This window comes from Calliphora vicina, chromosome 4 (assembly GCF_958450345.1).
Source record: "Calliphora vicina chromosome 4, idCalVici1.1, whole genome shotgun sequence".
Lineage (NCBI taxonomy): Eukaryota > Metazoa > Arthropoda > Insecta > Diptera > Calliphoridae > Calliphora > Calliphora vicina.
In genome coordinates, this window is record NC_088783.1 from 100,264,177 (window position 1) to 100,285,549 (window position 21,373).

Genomic DNA, 21,373 nt, shown 5'->3' on the forward strand with positions numbered 1-21,373 from the left:
TAAGCAACTATAAAATCTTTAATGAAACTTAGTTATAAAGCAAGTCTTATATGTAGTTTAAATGATTTTTTTTTATCTTGACTTCATATTGCTTTTCGCAAATATCGATTCGAAATTTTCAGGAGATGGTTTGTAAAGAAAAAAAAAATTAAAAAATTACGGCTAAAACAGGCATTTTGAGTCCAGTCAACTGTAATAAAAAAGCCCCTAAAGTATGGTTGGAGAATCTTGACGAACTAACATTAGTAAATGCTACCGGGCGAAGCCGGGGCGGTCAACTAGTTTCTAATAAATTTCAAAACAACACGTAAATAGTTTTTTTTGGCAATAACGCAAGCCGCATATTCGTGAAAAATTTAAAAATTTTGAAATGAGTTTGAAAAATCGCAAAATTTTGACAAAAATAGTTTTTAAGGTTTGTTAAAGATTTTTTTTTTAAATGTGTACAATTTTTACATATTTGATAAATTGCTAATAAGAATTCCAAAAGAAAAAATGTCACATCTAGTTTTTATATGTTTTTACAAAATTAATTTTCCTCTCCTACGATTCATTCATACATCATTTTGCAATCACACTAGTAGTTTAGAAGATTTCTTAACACTTGTTTTCGATCGACCTCTCTGTGATTTGATGTTTAGGCTCTTGTATATTTTCAACTGTTGATTGGAGATAAATAGGTAGGTCAATATTTAAAAAAAAAAAGTTTAAAAGAGATTTCCATTAACAGCAACAATTTATATAATGGAAGTTGTGTTGGTACATGAAAATTAGGTTTATATTACATTATGTTTTTATTTATAATTAAAGTGGAAACAATAATTTATTGTACATTTCACAATATTTCACCTGGAAATTTAAAAAATTAAAACTGAAATAAAACAAAAATCACCGCATAATAATACAACAATGGCTGTGCAATAAAAACAAATAAAACAACAATTAAATGGAAGAAAACAGTGAGAAAACAACAAATACATTTCGTATTAAATAACTTTATTGTTTTTGTAATTTCTTTAACAAAATATTTATTTTAAGGAAAGAAAAAAAATACGTATTTGGTAATACAATGGATGAATGTTACAATGAAAGCATACAAAAATAAATAAGTAAATAAATAAGAAACAAACAAAAATTGTTAACAAAAATATAAAATTTTAAACCAAAATACTTGTATTTCGTCACGCTAATTTACGCGGTTTTTTTCAAGACTTTTATTACATGATTATTTTATTGTTATTATTTGTGATGATAGCGAGGATGTTGTTGTTGTTGCTGCTGCCGTTATATTGTATTTACCCAAATTACAAGACACTCAGAGAAAGAGCAAGAAAGAGTTAGAGAATAAGAAATAAGGAGTAATTAAAATTGACCAACATTTACAGTTAGCTATGTCTCAAATAGTGTTGTTGTTGTTAGTTTCGTTACACGTAAATAAACATAAATTTGATCTGCTAATGTTGACTGTGATGATTGCAAACATAATTACTTATGTATTTTTTTCAAATCAAACTATTTTCACAAAGACTTTTCACACACCATCGTTAAATTGTTACTTAATGTTATTATTGTTACTATGTTTTTTGTTTTATTATTAGGTATACTTCCTATAAATTATTGCCAAGTATATTTTCAAGTGCAGCCATTAGTGGGCCATCAAGTAAAATGTAGAGCAACAATGAACTCACTTGTATCAACAGCGTGCAGCCAACAAAAAGGGCCAACTGAAATTTTACAACAGTTACTACAAACATGAATTAATTTATTTTGTTATGAACCCACCGATTGTCCTGTTGACCAATATATGGGCACATCGGCCGTAAACACCAGTAGACGTATTATTATGGGTGTGATGATTAAATTAATCGGTGTAAGTTTTTCGAAAACATGGGCGTATTTGAAACTTAAGACTTTGTAAATCACATCTGAAAAAAAAATAAGAAAAATGTAAAGAATTCAAAAATGCGAAAAGGCAGTAACAAATTTTTTGTATTTTCTTTTTATTTTAAATACTACTTGTAAATATTTTATTTACTTTCGTATTAAAAATATTCAATGATAAACCTTTTTTAAATGTTTCCGTATCTAATACCGATTTCAATTGATTATCACATAAAATATTGTTACAAAATTGCACTATCAATTTTAATTTAATGGTCTGTAACGTCTGCTTGGCAACATTCATCAGTTGAAGCTTCTACTTATCAACAATGTTCATAACACGCAGTTATTAACATTGTTTCTAAGTATGGCGGCATTAAATGTTAAAACTGCTAACATTAACATTGAAGCTGCTAGAAATAGAACATTCTAATTTTGTCGGTTAAGACAATTCATGAAGCTGCTGATAGATGGCACTGTGTACAAATAGTGGCAGTGAGTTGCAGTCAGTTTAGTTTATGATATGCGCTGTTAGAATTAACATAAACTGCATTACCAGTGTATTCTTGTACATTATAAATTGAGTAATATAAATGTGTGTATTAAAAGAAAGTGACTATTTAAATTGTTGTTTAAATTTGAATTAAATAATACAGCTTTTATTTGCATCATTTTGCAAAGACCTACAAATTTTGCAGTTATCCCATAATAAAGTTATTATGTATTTATTTATTATTTGCCAAAGTTATTATGTATTCCAAGTGAGTAGGTGAAATGCAAAACTCTCTCGTTACACATATTTTGGAAAAACATGTTGCTACTGATTAAATGGACCAAATTAGTCCAATGTTTTAAATTCTTAGATGTTATTCCATTCTTGACTAAAACTCTACAGTTGAAAAAAATTAAATAAACTGCAACATAGAGAAGGACTGCCAAAATCAATAGTTATCTCAATTTTTTTAATTTTTGTAATGAACGAGTTTTGCATCTCACCTACTCAAGTGTTTATCAAACAATAGACTTTTTGACTCTAGACACCTTCCGGTCCAAAATTAGTTTGATGTCAGATATCATCCCAAAGTAAAACAAAATTTATCAACTTTTTTGATTTTATTCGCTTTTCATTGCTTTTTTGATATGGAAGCTTATACAAATTTATACCAATATATAAAGGAAATTTAGTTCTTAACAAAACATGGTTTTAATTATTCAAATCGGATGATTAGTATTTTCTCCTCCAGCGCATATGAATTAAAAAAAATAGAAAACTTTACAAAAAAAATGTTTGCTCTATAACTTTTACAAATATAAACCAATTTTAGCAATTAATATCTCAATGTTTGTCTATATAAAATAGTCTTTAAAACACTGTGCAAAAAAAAATAGGTTTTCATAGAAAAAAATTAAAAAATTAAAAAAAAAATTTTAAAAATTAATAAAAAAAAATAAAAACTAAAGCGAAACTTTTGATAAAAACTTAGACAATTTGTTGATATATACATTTTATACATACATTTTGTGAAAGCTCAATTCTTTGCCTATCCATAATAGTTTAAAATATATAAAAATCGAATGTATTTAAATCGATATAAAAATGTGTGCCTTAGAGGTACTAAAGTACTACGACCTACGCTAAAACAGCTTTTTAAAAATAACTCAAAATCTTTGAAAACAGTTTAAGTATGTCCTCACCTAGGCCACAACCCCACTAGATCGCTTTTCAAGTTCTGACAAAAAGTGTTATTTTGTAGCAGAGTGACATGTTTTAATTTGAATATTTTTAAAAAAATATATTTTTCTACATTACTTTTTCAAGTCGCCTGAAACAATTTTTGTCTTTTTATCTCATATTTTGAAAAACTGAAAAATGCATTTTTTTCCTTGTAAAATACATAAAATTTTAAATTTATTGACAAAACTTTCATAAAACAAATTTCCCTGATTGCTGTGATTTCAATACATTTACATGCATTAAGAAATAGATTTTTTTAAAATCGTTTGAATTCAAACTTTTTCAGATATGTGGAAAAAAGTGGAACCTCTAACCTCGTAGGTTAGAGTTTCTTCGCACTAAGTTTGAGCATATTTTGTAAAAACAAAATAAAAATTAAAAATTCCCCTGAAAAGCACAATCTTTTCAATATTCGGAATACATTTCCAATTTTACTTTGCTTAAACCGCAAGAAAAACCATGTAAACCTACCCAGCAAAAAATTTCACAAAATGAAATCGAGTAAAAAATCCATTTGAAAACAATAACATATGTGTAAATTTTTGAATTTGTATACCCTGCACCAAGGCGTATCTAATAAGGTGACGTCGAAAAGCCAGCTGACTATTTTTTGCTCGATTTGTTTTTTCACTTCTAGCTGTCAAAGTTTGTATACATTTCTTTATTAATTTAAATTAACGATTTTGTTTCTTTTAAGCTGGCCACACACGGAATGATTTGTTAGCCTGATTTGTGATTGAAAATTTTCAATTACTTGTGATTTTGTTCGCGCACAGCCCCATTAACAAGTAACAAGACGTCGAACACGAACAAATCGGACTCACAAATCATCCGTGTGTGGCCAGCTTTAATAAAAAATATAAAATAGTAGAAAATTATTGAAAGTAAATTTCACGTATTTATTTATTTCCACCCCTGTTTTTGATTTTTGCAGTCTGCTGTTGTTTAGCTGTTTGACAGCTAGCAAATAATTTTACAAAAACAAAGTACATATTGTTTTTGGTAAAGTTGTATTTGTTGTAGAATTGGGTATACCTGTAAACCTGTAAAATCATAGTGAGGAGGGTATATTGGGTTAGTGCTGATGTTTTTAACGTGCAAAAATATTGAATTTGGTTACATTTTCCCTATCTGAAAATAGTTAAGCTGTCATCAATATCTTCGTTATATAGATATCCACACCCAATTCAGCACAAGTATTTTAATAAATTTTCAATTGTTCAAAATTTATTTGAATGATAATGAACAATTTTCGCATTTTTATATACATAGATACATACCTCCATAATTGGACATGGCCGATAGAACAGTCCAAAACAAAATACAGCACCATATTATATGGGTGGTAACAATGAGAAAGGCTTTGGTCAACTTATTTACTTGAAGCAAAATCAAATTGAGGCCAAATATATAAAAAGCAATCAGTGTTAAAGAGAATAGCCAACCTAAAATATACAAAATATTTAAACAAAATAAAAGAAAAAGAAGTAACAATTACCTGAGACCACAAAAAATATGTTGATATTGAAATTATGATTCATTTTGTAGATAATATGACCCAAACAAATGCCCAACAGATGAGGAATGATAAACAAACAAATATTGTCCAATATCAAATTGAAATTGACCAATTCATACAGCAAAGTTGTTCTATAGAAGATTTCAAATTATTTTGTTTATTTTTTTTTACTTAAAAACTATACAGAAATTAAAACTCACGTATAACCGTATTCGTAGACGGGTCCCAGAGACCACAATGTGGCTGCTGCTATTGAAATGCAAAATATGGTTGTGCCAATAATGATGGAATAACGCAATTGTATCTCCACCAGTAGCATCAGTAAACACGAGGTAACATAAAATTGTATTTGCAAAGATATAAACCAAGTCCAAGGCATGCACTTGAATAAAAAGCAGAAAAGATTCACTAACATTTTAACGATCTCCGATTTTAATTAAATTCAAAGTATTCATTCTACTCTTAAATGCGAATTAAATGTTGTATAAACCAAGGACATATCGTATAAACTTCATGTATTACAGCTCTCAAAGTTGGACATAATTATGTCAGCAATGTTTGGGATCGAATAATAATTGAACGCGTCATTCGATTTTAACAATGCTGTTTTTTGAAAGGATTCGGTTTTATCTTTGAAAGTGTTATATAAAAAGTGCATATCGTCCCCTTAATAAAACAATAGTATATACTTTTTTTGCCATTTCGAAATAATTGAGTTTAAAATTTTTGTCTTAGTAGACATCTAGAACAAAAGTAATATTTCAATTGATCTTTTGACCCACTTTGTGGAAGTAGAATTTCACCAAATTTTGACCACATATAGACGATATGTTCTTAGCAAGCGGACTTCCAAAATCGAAAAATGTCCTCCATCCTTGGATATCTCAAAAACTATTTATTTTCTTAATATTTGGGATCCCAATGGTCCAACAAGTTTTATTAATATCCAATATTCTTGGATTATAAAAATACATTGCAAAGGAACAAAAGACTATAACTCGAAAATTATCTTTAACCAAAATGTTATTTCATATGAATTGTGTAATATCTTTTAAACGCAAAATAAGCTAGAGTTATAAAAAACGATTTTTGTGACCTTTTTCCAATATTTCACGTAACTTAATGTTGACTTATCGTAGCTTTTACCATCATATTTAGAAAATTAAGTCGAAGGTGTTACCCGTTGTCCATATACGATATGCCCTTGGTTTGTAAACCTGTATCAAACTAGAGAAAAATTTAAAACTCTATTTTTGTGTCGAAATATTTTGGAATTTCCTGAGTTACATTTTCTTAAAGGAGTCTAATTTTTGTAAATCTTTAATAAATTTACTGTAAAACAGTCAAGTTTAAACTTTTACTTACCCTCTCTGTTGGTGGGAAATATGTGTCCATGTAGAAGATGTTACTAAACATGTTATGTGGACAATTTTTATAGTCTCTAGAAGGCAATTCCAATGTTACATTGTAATGGAAATATTTGTCCAACAGTTGAGCTGCGTACAACACAAAGGTATACGATGGAGTTAAACTACAATAAAATAAGCTATAATTACAACTTTGTATAAATATTTAAACGTTTTTTTTTATAATTTCGTAGCATTAACATAGTTTAACAAACCTATACAATTTGTTAAACATTAATAAAACATACAAAAACTATAGCATAACTTAAGGCAGATAAATGTTTAGTGTGTGTTTTAACATTGTTTAGCAACAATGTTTATAGTGAAATGTTGACCATGTTTATATACATGAATGTTGAATAAAATTTGTCATATGCAGTGCATGATACGAGGGTAACTATTAATTAATATGTATATTTAATTAATATTTTTAGAATCTATATACTAATTAATTTACTTATTATTTTCATTTATTGGAATATTTGGTATTATAATGGTATTTGTTTGTGCCAACTAAAACAAAATAAAAAACAATATGTATAACAATTTACCCAAATAGTTTTTTTAGTATAAGTTTTAAAACATGTTTCAATTGTTCAAAAACATTAAATTTGTCCTTTGGCAATGATTTAAAAAAGTCATACGATAAATTCGCTCCACTAAAATGAAAATAATTAACTTTTTATTTATACGCCAATTAAATTATAAATATATCGCAAATTGAATAACTCACTTGATCAGAAAATAAACATCCATTACATAAGCATAACGTTGAAGAATGGCAACACGTTGTTTCACCTTGTTGTTGGCCAAACCCAAGTCCATGGTATTGGACATAAAACTGTATTCGGCCACCAAATGCAAACATATAAATATAAAGGAAAACATAAACATCAGGCCGCATAAAGGAGTGGATGAAGTCTGAAATAAATTATATACCACATTGGGCAGAGATACGAACTCCAAAAGTTCTTCGAAGCAATACGAATGTTGTCTAGAGACAATTTTTGGTAAACTTTCTAAAAAAAAAGTTAAAAAAAAAACAACAAATTAGAGTGTTATATTCGGCTGAGCAGAATCTTAAATACCCTCCACCTAAATATTAGGATAATTACAGAAAATACACTGGTATTTTTTTTCATATTTTATACCCTACACCACCATAGTGGGGTACATTGGGATAGTGCTGATGTTTGTAACGTGCAAAAATATTGTCAAACAACAGGCTGCAATTTCAAAGATATTTGTACCGTGAATTATGTACTGAATTTCGTACGGAAATTTGAATATATATATTTGTGTGGAATATTTTCGGAAGTGAACCGATATCCACAAAATCCAGTAGTATGATTTTTTGCATCTATGTAAAATTCGATGTCGATATTTACAAGACATTTATGTACACAGAGAAAACAGATTCGTAGTGGCAAATGTATTTGTTGAAAATCAAATGATTCTGCCTTGATGGCCGAATTTTACAGTTGTGGCTACACAATTTTAGAAGGGATAACAAAAGTTTGGTTGTTTCAATCGAAATGTTTCCTTATTAATTGATTTTGTGTTGTTAGAACCGAAAATTTCTTTGTGTGCAACCGAATCATTCGATTGGCCACAAATTGCCACTTCGAATCTGTTTTCTCTATGTAGGATATTGTGTTTTTTGAAGTGGTCCTTATGTGGCAGCTATGACCAATTATGGGCCGATCCAAAGCAGTATAGAAAAAAGAGGGAAATAAATCCGATTTGAATGAAATTTGACATGCGCATGGAAGTAGTATTGTCGTGTTCAAGTTTTTAATTTCGACAGCATGGGCCCACCAGGGCTGCGGCCAGGGGTCCCCAAAGTAGGACATTTCGTATAAATTCAATTTTTAAAACGATCATATTTCTTCGTCTGCTTTCCGATTTTGAAAAATTACATATATAGAATCTCCTAGTGGAGCACTAATTGGTATAAAAAAACAAACAATTTGTGAAAAATATTGTTACAAAATTGCGTTATCAAAGTATATTTAACGATCTGTAACGACATACAACATGTTTATTTACATTTCCATCGGTAGAAACTTCGAGATAGTCTCATATTTTCATTCATAACTCTGGTCGAATGATTTTACTGATTTTTAGGAGAGTGGTGTTTTTTTGTGTATTTTGACAGACGGACAGACAGGCGAACATACAGAAGGACACACTCAATCGACCTAGAATTTCAAAAGGATCAAAAAAATATTTTTGGGTCTCAGGTGAATATTTCTCAATGTTACTCACGCAATGGCAAACTTATTATACCCTCATCCATAGATTTTGTTGGTGGAGGATAGAATAAAAATTATTTTATTTTAACATAAGGATCCAAAGATTGTTACCTACCTCTCTCATTTGTTTTAAAACGAGTCATAGCAAATTGTTTCATATCCACACTCTCCAAAGTATTTTTCCATTCAGCAATATTTATCAAATTATTAATTTTTAGTGAACCACCACCACCAGCATGTTGTTGCAAATGTTGTTCACTTAAGGTGGAACGATTTAGTTCAACAATGTAATGCTTTGCTATAAATACTGTCAGATGAATTAATATCGATCCGCAGAGAATTATTCTGAAATAATTGTTTGAATAAGGTTAATGAAACAATATTTATAATGATCATAACTAGACACTTAGTAACTGACAAATAAATATTAACTTGAATTAAGCTAACCTAACGAATATTCCATCATACTGATGTTATTTGGCATCATTATCTCAATATATTTTATGTATTCATAAGTAAATCGTTTGTTGCGAGTTGTCAACTTACGAGTACATATTAATATAATTTAATTAAACTAATTAAAATTTTACTACTTTGCATTCGATTCAGACAAAGATGAAAATCTCTTGCATTTTACATATTAATATATCTTAATAACTACAAATACTTACATCATTATATAAAAGTTGAAATCTTCATAAATTTTATAATTGTCGGTTACAATTCGATGCCTTAAATATGTGACATTTCTTACAAAAATGGTTGTTTGAAACAGATAAACGTCCAAAACACTCTCCATGTCCGCATTGGTGCACGATTTCGGGAAACATATCATTTGTTGGATTTTTTCAAACTAAAGATACACATACATATTATAGAATTAAAATAAGACGAAATGTATTCAATGTTGGGATAAATATGAATATCCTTTGGAGTTTCAATATTAGACATCTTAATAATTACTTTCAGAATATAAAATTTCATGGGGATCATTTTTGGGAAAGATTTTAACCCTATATTTTCTCTCTTTGGGCGTCAGTTCAAATCTGTTTCAAAAAGTCATTTCAAATCTGTTTCAATCAAGTCTCAATTTGTTGGACAGTGTTATTAACGCGAACAGTTTCAACATGCTTAAGTATCAGCTTATACAACTTTAAAACTGGTTTTGGCTTAATTTACTATTAATAAATTCCCGGGAATGAAAAAACTCCTTGGAACTGGAGTTCAGATTAAGTCGACCTTCAAGAAAATTTAATTTTCCTGTATTAAATAAACACAGATAGAATTATTGCTAAATTATTTTCAAACAACCGCCTGTCTGAAACTAAATTTATTTTCTATAAATATTTTCATAGATTCTATTAATGTTTTTGTTGGATTTTTATTTTAATACAACACTTGGGATAAAACAACAACACAAGCAAGTAAATAAGTGTGTTTGTAGTTATCATGTGCATCTTACTCTCATTCGGTAATTTCGTTTGCATGCGTGTTTTTAACATGAGTTGATATAATTCTCATTTGGTTAAAAATATTTTATATATAAGTAGTTTTGGTTTTGTCAAACGCTTTCAAAAAGATGTGAATTATCTGATAAACAGATAATAGCATTGTTTAATGTTTTTCATTACTTTCCTATTTTCTTTTTTTATTTATAGTTTTTTCTTTATTTTCTTATTTTTGTTTTCTTACATTTTTATTTTTAACAAATTTTTTTATTGGTACTGTTTAAAAATATTATATAAAACAGACAAACTTTTTATTGAATCAGTAAAACTAAGAAAATCCAGAAAATCAGAATCAGTGAAATTTTTGTCTGTTCTAAACAAATATTTGTTTGAAATAGTGTGTAAATTCAAACAAAATTTTTATTCAATAACATATTTTTTTAATTGAAAAAATATTATTTTTTTTCAATTAAATTTTTGCAAAATTTCGTGTTTGAATTTACAAATTTGTTGATAGGTCCTAAAGCAAACAATATTTTGTCTGATTGGGTGAATTTCTTGATTGAATCAGAAATTTAATTCTTTCTGTGAATGTTTTGTTGGTTTTTGACACACAGAGAAATAAATTGCTAGTATCATAAAATCTATGGATGTTATAACAGTTATGTCGTCCGAAAGTTTTATCAATTGCCTTCAAAATGAAGGTTTAAGCTCAGTTATATCTTGTTACTTCTTTGACATATCTTAACCTAAAATTTGAAAAAACCGGTTTGTGGATATATTCAATATATTTTCGTTATGAATGCATAAAATTCGATTCTTCGCTACATTTCGTCTTTATTTTACTGAAAACTTAAAGTCATAAAAATGTTTTTTGAATTGTTTAGATATCTCTTCTATTTGCTGAGTTATCGTTCGTTGAATGTTGATGATGATTACATACTACCACTTTTAGGCGAACCCAGAGTCAAGAAACTAGAACTACATTTTTGATTTTTATAAGATTTACATAACATGTATAATAGAGTGTCCCTTAGAATTAAATTTTTGGAAATGTTGAAACGGTACCCGCTGAAAACTTTCGTAATGACCTAAAATACCACCAAAAAAATGTTTAGCTTGTTCTAAGAAGGGCAACCCGTGCCGACTTTCGATTTAGTTTTGAGGTGCATTTACAAGGGGAAAAAATGCATTTTTTCAGTTTTTTGCCATTAAATAAAGACAAAAATTAGTTAAAAAACGTTAAAGTTATTAAAAAATCGCAATTAACGAATCTCAGGCCACTAGAACAAGAAATGTAGAAACAATTTATATTTTGAGAAATATTATAACAAAAGTTTATTCTTACTTAAAATATATCCATATTTACTTGTCTATGAGTTTTTATCTTCATAGGATACAGTTAACCTATTCGCAGGTATGATCACACCAAAATCTCGGTCGAATTTATATTACAAACTGTCGTAGAATTAAATGGAAATAAATCTGTAACTTCTAAACAGATAGTACGATTTCCCATGGCTATAGAGGAGGTAAAGATAAGTTTATGGTTTGAATTTTGGATTTAAACACCATGGGGGTGGAGCCTCAAGGTCCCAAAACAATTAAAATGAGAAAACAATTTATGGGAAAACAAGTAAGAGAGCTATATTCGGCTGTGCCGAATTATACTTCAAAATAAAAATTTGAAATATTTTTAGATAAACCAACAAATTTTTTTCCAAAGTTTTTTTTTTCATTTTTTGGAAAAAAAAAATTTTCGAATTGTTATTTAAAATTTATTTTTTTTGGTGAAAAAAAAAATTCGGCTTAAAAAATATTTTTTCCTCTTAGATATCTTATATATGTATGTACGTCGTTGCAAAGGCATTTGACATATCTATCATTAGATATCCATATTGTCTATATTAATGTCTTAGTAATCCAGATATACATAGGTCAAAAATAGGTAAAAAATCGAGGTTGTCCTGGTTTTTTCCTCATATCTCAGGCATTTGTGGACCGAGTTTGCTGATTTTAAATAGGAAACTTCTCGAAAGCATGTATGACAGAATTATTGAAGATTTGGATCCCGAAGATATCTGGGGTCTTCAAAAAATTGATTTCAACAGACAGACGGACATGGCTTAATAGACTCCGCTATCTATAAGGATCCAGAATATATATACTTTATAGGATCGGAAAATTATATTGTGGAAATTACAAACGGAATGACAAACTTATATATACCATTCTCACGAAGGTGAAGGGTATACAAATGACTACAAATTCGCTGTAAAAAAGGCAAAATGTAGCGAAAAATGTATTGCATTAGTAGCGAAAATACCATGAATATAAATTTTTCAAACTTTTGGTTAATATATCACCTTTATTTTGAGATCAATAGGTATGACTTTCAGACGATATAATTTAATGAAACAAATTGAATTCGCGCTGTTATAACGTCCCGAACGGAGTTTTTCAGATTTTATGTCAGATTCGGATTCAGTGCAACTAGACTTTTTCTAGTTACCAAGTGATTAGCACTTAACTATTACTGGAGAAAATATGAGTTTTTAATAAATTTTAGCACTTACCCGAAAGAAATTATCATGGGCAATTTCCATAAGAAAGTGGCCCGATATTAAATGAACATCAAAGGGCAAAACGTACAATTTTGTCTCTGAAGGATGACGCTGAATTTTGATATTGTCATTAAATTGTTTTGACAGCAAACGACAAACATTCGGATTGTGCAGACGTGTTGAGGTTCCCGAAAATGCTGCACCGGCATAATAACTAGTGGCATCATACACTTGCCGAAGATACATAAAGAATATAATTTAATTATTAACTAGCACATGTTATAATACAATTAATACACTTATTAGACCTACATTTAACAGCCCAGTATTCACCATTTCGCAAACCATCCACATACACATACATGTCCCTAAAACACTTGTCCGTTATATTCCACTCCTTGTCACTGAATTCGAAGAACCGTATCAGGGCGTAAGGACTAAATGTCTCAAACGCATAATTGACACTGGTAATAATGGCGGCATTTCCACTAACGAATTGTTTTTCAACCAATGACGAAAATACATTCGCGATAATTAGAAAATTGTATAAAAAACAGTTGTTCATTATGAAAGTAAATTACAGACTGTGATAAATCATGTTTTAGAAAATAATGGATGGATCAAAATAAATGATACATTTTTATTTTGAAAGTTTGTTGTTTGTTGTTTGTAGACGAAATGAAATTAATAAATGAAAAAAAACGAATGATTAAACTAGAAAATGCAAAACACATGTATTGCATGCTAAATATTTGGGATGCTCACAGTCAGGTTTATTGCATTTCGAGATAACTTTTTGTATACAGCATTTTGGTTTTATTATATACTATGTATTAGAATTTCGAAATATTCAGCCCATTTATGGCTATCCGTTTTTTGTTTAAACTAATTTTTTTTCGTTACATATTGAGTGTGTTTAATTTCCTTGATATGCCCTAAAGATGTGCTGCTAGTATCTACAGTATGTTGTATATAAAATATTAATATGATATCTATCACTAATATTATGGTAATTTGCATTGGTCATCTACATAAGTATGCTTACGTACATATGTATGTATGGATGTATTAATAATTTTACTTCATTTCTTTTTTCCGGCTGCATCTATTAATTCACATTTTGTGTATATGACCCTATTGAAAAGAAAAGTTGTGAAAAGTGAATTTTATTCAATTGCATTGTTTACACGTTCACTCATATAAACATTAGGCTAACGGCAATAAATAACAAATTTCTGAATTTGACCTAGTTCTATTTTTTCTGTATTATAATTTTATATATTTCAAAGAATTAGCAATTTCCAAGACATTTTCTGAATGCAAAACCCTCTCTCTATCTATTTGAATAATTCGTTTTTAATTCAATTATTTTGTATAATATTCACTTACAATTATGGTTTCTTACTAACTTGGACATGCCCATGATGAATGTTACAAAATATTTTAAATTGACTAAAGCGTTTTCGAGATATCGCCAATTTTTTTGTTTAATATATAAATATTATTACCTAAAATAGATTACTATATTTTGATATTGAATATGAGATTTGAGAATTTTTGCCCTAAAGATTAATTTTACTTAATAATAATAATTTCTAAATTTTCTTTCATTTAAAATATTTTATGAAAACTTAGCTTTCAGAATGTATAAATTCCTTATACATCATCTTAGAAATTTTTTGCGATAACTTAAAATGAAAAAAAGATATTTTTTCCCAAAACATTAGCGAAAAATCGCATTTTTAAAATTTTTTTAATTCAAATGCATATAACTTTGGACTTAGCCATTATTTTTAAACAATTCTTTTTCTATTTGAAACATGGAGAAAATCGGGAAATATTTAGATCGGCTGTTATCAAGTAAGGGTGGAATAGGGTGTGCAAAAATGTTGAAAATTTAATTTTCAAATGCGAATATCTCCTTAGCTATAAGAGATAATTGATAGCTAGGTTTTTTGTAGTGCTCGATGAGAAGAAATCGGAACACAAACGAAGAAATAGGATCGTTTTAAAAATGTAACTACTTGAGGTGCCCTACTTTGAGGACACTTGGTCGCGCACCTGTTACAATTTTAAATTACTAAACTGCTATTATTTGCAATCAAAAAGCCTCAGATTTATTTAAAGGAAATAAACCACAGTTTTTAAAAGGTAAAAACTTAACAATATATAAATATTTGACCCGGAATAGATACTTTATTAGCCTCATGAATGCTTTAGCAGCAGTGGGCTGGAAATCTTTTGTAGCCATTTTGAAAAATTCCTTAGGAAATCAGAAGGCTTAAAGTTACGAGGAATTAGTTATAGACCTCTTAAGAATTTAATATTAATTACCGAAAAACAGTTTTTTGTCCTCCTGAAAATTTGTATTTAGTAAGATGGCTGATTTTGTATTATATTTAAAGATTACTTTTATTTTAGTTGGGAAAATTGGCTTTAATACGGGCCTCCCTAATGTACATACATGCTCAAGTTATTTTTGGGAAGAAAATATGATTATTTCCTCAACTTCTTCATTATGTTGGATGCTGATACACATAACGTTTTAAATGATATGTGTTGATTAGGATGGTCAATTATTTGAGTTTAATTTTGATCGAATGAATTGATTTATTATTCGAGCGATTCAATTTTTTCTAAGAATGGAAAAAATGCTTTATAAGTTGTTTGTAAAACAAAGGGAAAAAAATGAAAGATGGTTGTAGAAATTTAAGCGTCGACATGGAATTAGGTTTTTAAAAATAACAGGCGAGAAATTTACTCCTTATTGATCCATTTGTGAAAGAGTTTAAGGATTACGGTGATGAGCATGGGTTCACTCTTCACCAAATCTACAATGTCGACGAATACGGTTTATATTCTAGGATACTTCCAAATCACACTCTTGCCACATGTAATGAGAAAACAGCTCCCGAAAGAAAACAAGTAAGAAAGTATGGTCGGTCAAGCCCGACCATATAATACCCTACACTAAGTAAAAGAGCAAAAACATTTTTCTGTTAAAATTTCAATAATTTATATTTTTGAGTGATTTTCGGAAGTGGGCCTTATATGGGTGCTATGACCAATTATGGACCGATCAGCATGAAATTAGGTCGTGTGATTTGTGTCTATATGAAAGTTTACTATGTTGAATTTTGTGAGTATACCAACATTTTTAAGCGATTTATGCACGTTAAAGTGATTTTCGGAAGCGGGTCTATATGGGAGCTATGACTAATTATGGACCGATCGTAACAAAATTTGGTGACATGAATTTTGTGTATATAAAACTTATTTGAAGCGGAATTTGTGGAGATACATATATAAATTAAACATTTATGACCGATAAAGTCCAATTTCGGGAGGACATTTGTATGGGGGCTTGGTGAAATAATGGACCGATTTCAGCCAGTTTCAATAGGCTTGGTCCTTGGGCCGTAAAAATAACATGTACCAAATTTTATCGAAATATCTTCAAAATTGCGACCTGTACTCTGCGCACAATGTTTACATGGACATCCAGCCAGCCAACCGACCAGACGGACGGACGGACATCGTTTAATCGACTCAGAAAGTGATTCTCGATCGGTATACTTTAAGGTGGGTGTTAGACTAATATTTTTGGGCGTTACAAACATCTGCACAAACGCATAATACCCTCCCCACTATGGTGGTGTAGGGTATAAATATGTAAAGAGCGAATGCTCACATAAACAACTGGATTCAAGAAGAATTGCATGTGGAAAGTAATGAGGAGCAAATACAATTATCAGATACGGAATCAGAGGATTTACACGAACTACATGATTCAGCTGTTATTTTAAAAAATAATTTGCCAAAAAAGCAACTAAAAGTCTCGAAATGTTTAAAATGTAAAGAAAATTAACTTTAAATGACTTATATATGAAGAAATTTACGTTAATATCATTATATATAAATTATTTATTGACAATAAAATATTTTTCTGATATAGGCGTTATATGGGGGTAGGGTCAATCATAGACCTTGAATGGGGACTAGGGACAAATGATGCCCGATTTCTCCATACTTTACAGTATAATTTCAGAGTACAAAAATGGTAAAATTTTTTTTTAAATTTTTTTTCTAAAATTGTGAATTTTTTTAGATGTTTCTCCACATAATTTATGATAACTCAAAAAGGGTTAGTCCGATATTATTGAAGTAAACTTAGAAAAGTTCAAATTTACATAACTTTTAATTTGTTTATATATTGCGATATAATCGGCTCAGTAGTTTCGGAGTTATAATTACAAATTGAAGCAAAAATTATATTTTTACGTGAAAGTAGCAAATTTTTTTTGTTTTAAAAAACTCATGAAAAATCGAAAACGGCAGAACTTGTTCAGGTTTATTACATTGTCGCAAAGCCGCGTATAATAGGAACAAAATGAGATATCGAAGATAAACATCGATTGATACATTACACAGTGGCTTAGAAACTTTTTTTTTGAAAATAATTCGGTATCTTGGGAACTATTGGATATATTGTTACGAAATTTCACATGGTTTGAGCTCAGGTGTTTTCGATTTGGTGATTTTCCACGATTAAAAATTTAAAATTTGAATTAATGTACAATTTTAAGAATTAAAGATATCATAACAAAATTTGTAATCAATATAGACTCAAATGTCCTTAAATCAACGGCATTAGAATTTTTGATTTTTTTTATTTTTAAATACCGAAATTCCTTAAACGGGGAAAATGTGTTCCAAAAACTGAGTTTTTTTTAGAAAAGTGCCTACTGTGAAGTTATTTACTGTATGATAGTAAAAATACTTAGTAGGTATTTAAGAAACATATGGGGTTATACAAATATGAAGCTTTTTCGTGGATCAGTGCTTTCCCTTTTTAGAATTTTTTACTCAAACCGATTTTTTTTTAAATTGGCCAAGTTTGGATAGGACTTTACACCCTTTTGCATTAAGTTATCTTTCCGAATCATATAAAAATTCTATATAGTTCCGAAGAAATGTTTTTTCTACAAAAGAAAAAATGTATGGGCTTTTTTGGGAAGAAAAGTAAAAATAAAGCCCCTTTTACAAGTTCCAACTTTGGATGCGTATAACTTTTTATAGGGAAAATATAACTATTAGCAAGTTTTTTTTATTTTATTTAGAATTTTATCGCCAATACGGCTGCTATTTTAAAAATAAAGTCCGACCCTCCGTAGGCCCGCCATATCTAAAAGACCATAAAAACATCGAGCAAAATTAAAAAAAACAAGTAAGAGTGCTATATTCGGCTGTGCCGAATCTTATATACCCTTCACCAAGTTATACTTCAAACTCGAACTTACTATGGTCTTAATACGTCGTTGCAAATGTCCTTGAAATATATATCATTAGATATCCATATTAATGTCTTAGTAATCCAGATATAGGTCAAAAATCGAGGTTGTCTTGGTTTTTTCCTCATATCTCAGCCATTTGTGGACCGATTTTGCTGATTTTAAATATAAAAATTCTCGAAAGCAAGAAAGAAATTACAAACGGAATGACAAACTTATATATACCCTTCTCACGAAGGTGAAGGGTATAATAAATATCTCTTCAACTAATAGATGTAAGCGTATTTTTTGTAGATCTTCCCAAGAACTATTTATATTTAAAATTTCAGCTCTTTCGGAACATTTTGGCGATTTTATTAAAAAATTTGAGACCAGAGGTGCCCACATTTGAGCCATTAGCGATAGGAAGCTCGCCAAACAAAAACACCTAAGCTCAAACTATGTGAAATTTCGTAACAATAAATCCAATAGTTCCCAGATACCGAATTATTTCCAAAAAAAAAGTTTTTAAACCAGTGTGTTTTTAAAGCATTGGTCTTCAGCTTTAAAAACACACTGGTGCCCGCGGGCACCGTCTATGTGTGAGTTTCTTATACATGTGAAACCGAAATTTAAAAACGAATATGAGTTATTTTACAAGTGTTGCCAGTGAAGGATATTTTCATAAGAAATTTGGTTCAGTGTACACACATCGTAACACTAGAATACGGAGCAAATCTATTGTTGTCAGAGTTTGGTTAACAATGTTTTAAAGTGTGTGCATTAAAAGAGACTGACTACATAAAGAGTTCTTACAATTTTTAAACTACTAAACAGAAGAATTAAGTTTCTTTAAATTATGTTCTATAAACCACAGTTTTTAAAAGGAAGTAATTAAGTTTTTACCCGTTTTCTTATATAAAAAGTTTGAATTTAAAAAAAATATTTTTTGTATCTACCTTAGTTTAGAAGCTATAAGGTTATGAAATTTGAAGACCCCACACGATATTCTAGATACTACTTACTGTATTAATAAATCCAATTTTAAAATGAAATTTACAATTATTTAGCAGTTATATTTTGTTAACACTGAAATATTTATTTAATTAATTTTCACTTTTTGTTTTCTTTTTTATTATTTCATGAGTACAATAAAACTTTTGCAAATACACATTACATAAGAACGATTTCAATAAATATTTGTTTGTTGTTGTTATTTTTTGTTTTGTTTTATTTGATTTAATTAATTATACATACATAATAATAATAATGCAAGTAATTTAGTCATGAATAAGTAGGTAGTATTATGTTTAATTTATTTATAAAATAGAACTAGATTTTTCTATTTAATAATTGTATTACATTTTAATATAAAAAGCATTCATACATAATTAATTAATTAATTTGTAAACAAATTTGTTAGAAATAAAAATAATTAATAAAAAATAAATTAATAAAATCTATATATATAAAAAAAAGGAACTACAAGCATGATTTGTATTCCTACAAAGACGAAAGAAGAACAGAAAGGGACAGAAATAAATTAAAGAAATAAATCGCAAATGGAAATGAAGATCATCAGCTTAAACTAAAAGCCTTTATTTTTTATTATATGCCTGTAAATATAAGGTATGTTCTATTTATTTAATGTACTATAAAATACAATACATAATAATAATGAACATTTTCATGAAAATGTTGAAAATTATGTTTCTTTCATTTCTAATTAAGATTTCTTTATTTTTTTTTTTGTTAATAGTGTGTTTTGTGTTTTTAATTTCTTTATTTAATTTCATCGTTTATTATTATTTTAACATGTTAATTATTATTGTCATTTTTATTTAGTTAACATTATTAATTATAATAATCAGTTTCTCCCATTTTTTTTCATTTTAATACATTTTCTTATGAACTTTTCATTTATATATTGTTTGCATTTCATACATTGGCCACACCAGGGAATGAATGACTAGAGGCGAATTTCGGATTCTATAGCTAGATAATATTTTGTTTTATTTGATTTAAAACATATAAAACTAATTTCGCCTCTAATCTTATCCACTGTACGTATCACACTCTTTTACATACGTTTCGACAGATATGAGCAAAATTCTAGCAGATTTATGGCATTTCTTAAGAATTCCTTTAACTGTAATTGACACTTTTTCTCAGATTTCTTAAGAAAGTAGTTACAACATATTTGGACATGCAGTATGTATGTATGGCTTAAATGTGAAAGTATTTCGAAATTTTTTGATTAGAGTTAACAATTGGCTGTTGCTATGAAAAACTAAAATTGTACAAGAAATTTTTTACGGGTTTACATTTGGAACAATTAATAATAAAGTCTTCTGCCTACAAACAAAATTATGCCATCTCCGGCACTAGGAATCCAGACATCTTTTAAGAAGAGCATTGTCATCCATGTCCACCATTTATGGCGTAGATATTATTGGGCCTTATATTGTCTTGAACACCGGTAACATGGTTGCTGTAATTGAGGATATGTGGCAACCTAATATTTGTCTTGATACTACTCAGATCTGTTCAACTCAATTTCCAGTGGCCGACATATAAACTGAACAAAATTATCTAAGATTTTATCAAATAAATTACACAGGTCAACAGCAAAAAAGGCTTCACTAACTACTATATAGATTTGATGCATCATGGTTACCTAAGTTCAAAAATGGTAAAATTTTTAAATTCTATGGTTAGATTTTTTCTAAAATTGTAATTTTTTTTAAATGTTTCTCCACATAGTTTATGATAACTCAAAAAGGGTTAGTCCGATATTATTGAAGTAAACTTAAGAAAGTTCCAATTTACATAACCACAATACATAAAAATTGTGTAGTGGTTTAAAAAGCCTCCAAAATTTTTTCGATTTTGTTGCCCTGTGTTATTAATTTCAGCATATAAGTCTGGCAGTTACGAGGCTTTAAATTATCCTAAATTATTAAGGTACTACAGAACGTCAGACAAAGTGGCGCAATCAAGAATGGCGTGCAAGTTAGAAATATAAGGAACATTTCAAAATACACTTACAGAGGTGATGTAATAGAGTCTGAAATTACAGAATCATTTGGTATTAATCCCCCAATCTTCACTGGAAATAATGGTGAATAAAACTTTAATTTTTGAGAATAATATTAGATTATAAATTAAAATTATTGCCAAATCTTAAGGAAATATGGAACAAATTTTACGCCGCTTTACTTATGCCAGGAATTTAGAGACATATTGAGACCAATTCTGACACACGCATCATTTGTGTGGCGATCAATAATGGCCG

At 28.9% G+C, this 21,373-nt stretch overlaps 1 protein-coding gene across 1 annotated transcript; it reads right to left on the reverse strand.

Moving 5' to 3' along the window:
• Positions 1 to 1,183: 1,183 nt before the first annotated feature.
• On the reverse strand, positions 1,184 to 13,432 carry LOC135958842 (uncharacterized). The gene is made up of 12 exons (XM_065509762.1): positions 13,121 to 13,432; positions 12,821 to 13,038; positions 9,468 to 9,649; positions 8,912 to 9,141; positions 7,275 to 7,560; positions 7,093 to 7,200; positions 6,501 to 6,666; positions 5,336 to 5,517; positions 5,115 to 5,266; positions 4,897 to 5,061; positions 1,783 to 1,925; positions 1,184 to 1,724 (listed from the first exon to the last, which is right to left on the reverse strand). Exons 1-12 carry the CDS (start codon positions 13,371 to 13,373, stop codon positions 1,608 to 1,610), a joined length of 2,202 nt encoding a protein of 733 aa, XP_065365834.1. The 5' UTR covers positions 13,374 to 13,432; the 3' UTR covers positions 1,184 to 1,607.
• Positions 13,433 to 21,373: the final 7,941 nt, after the last annotated feature.

Bases quoted from the DNA above. Each gene is read 5' to 3' on its own strand.
- LOC135958842 (XM_065509762.1), bottom strand. From the start codon at position 13,373: ATGAACAACTGTTTTTTATACAATTTTCTAATTATCGCGAATGTATTT. The intron at 9,142-9,467 runs GTAAGTATTTGT...CAATTATTTCAG, and splicing joins TTCAACTTTTATATAATGAT to AATAATTCTCTGCGGATCGA. The intron at 5,267-5,335 runs GTGAGTTTTAAT...AATCTTCTATAG, and splicing joins GTCTACGAATACGGTTATAC to AACAACTTTGCTGTATGAAT.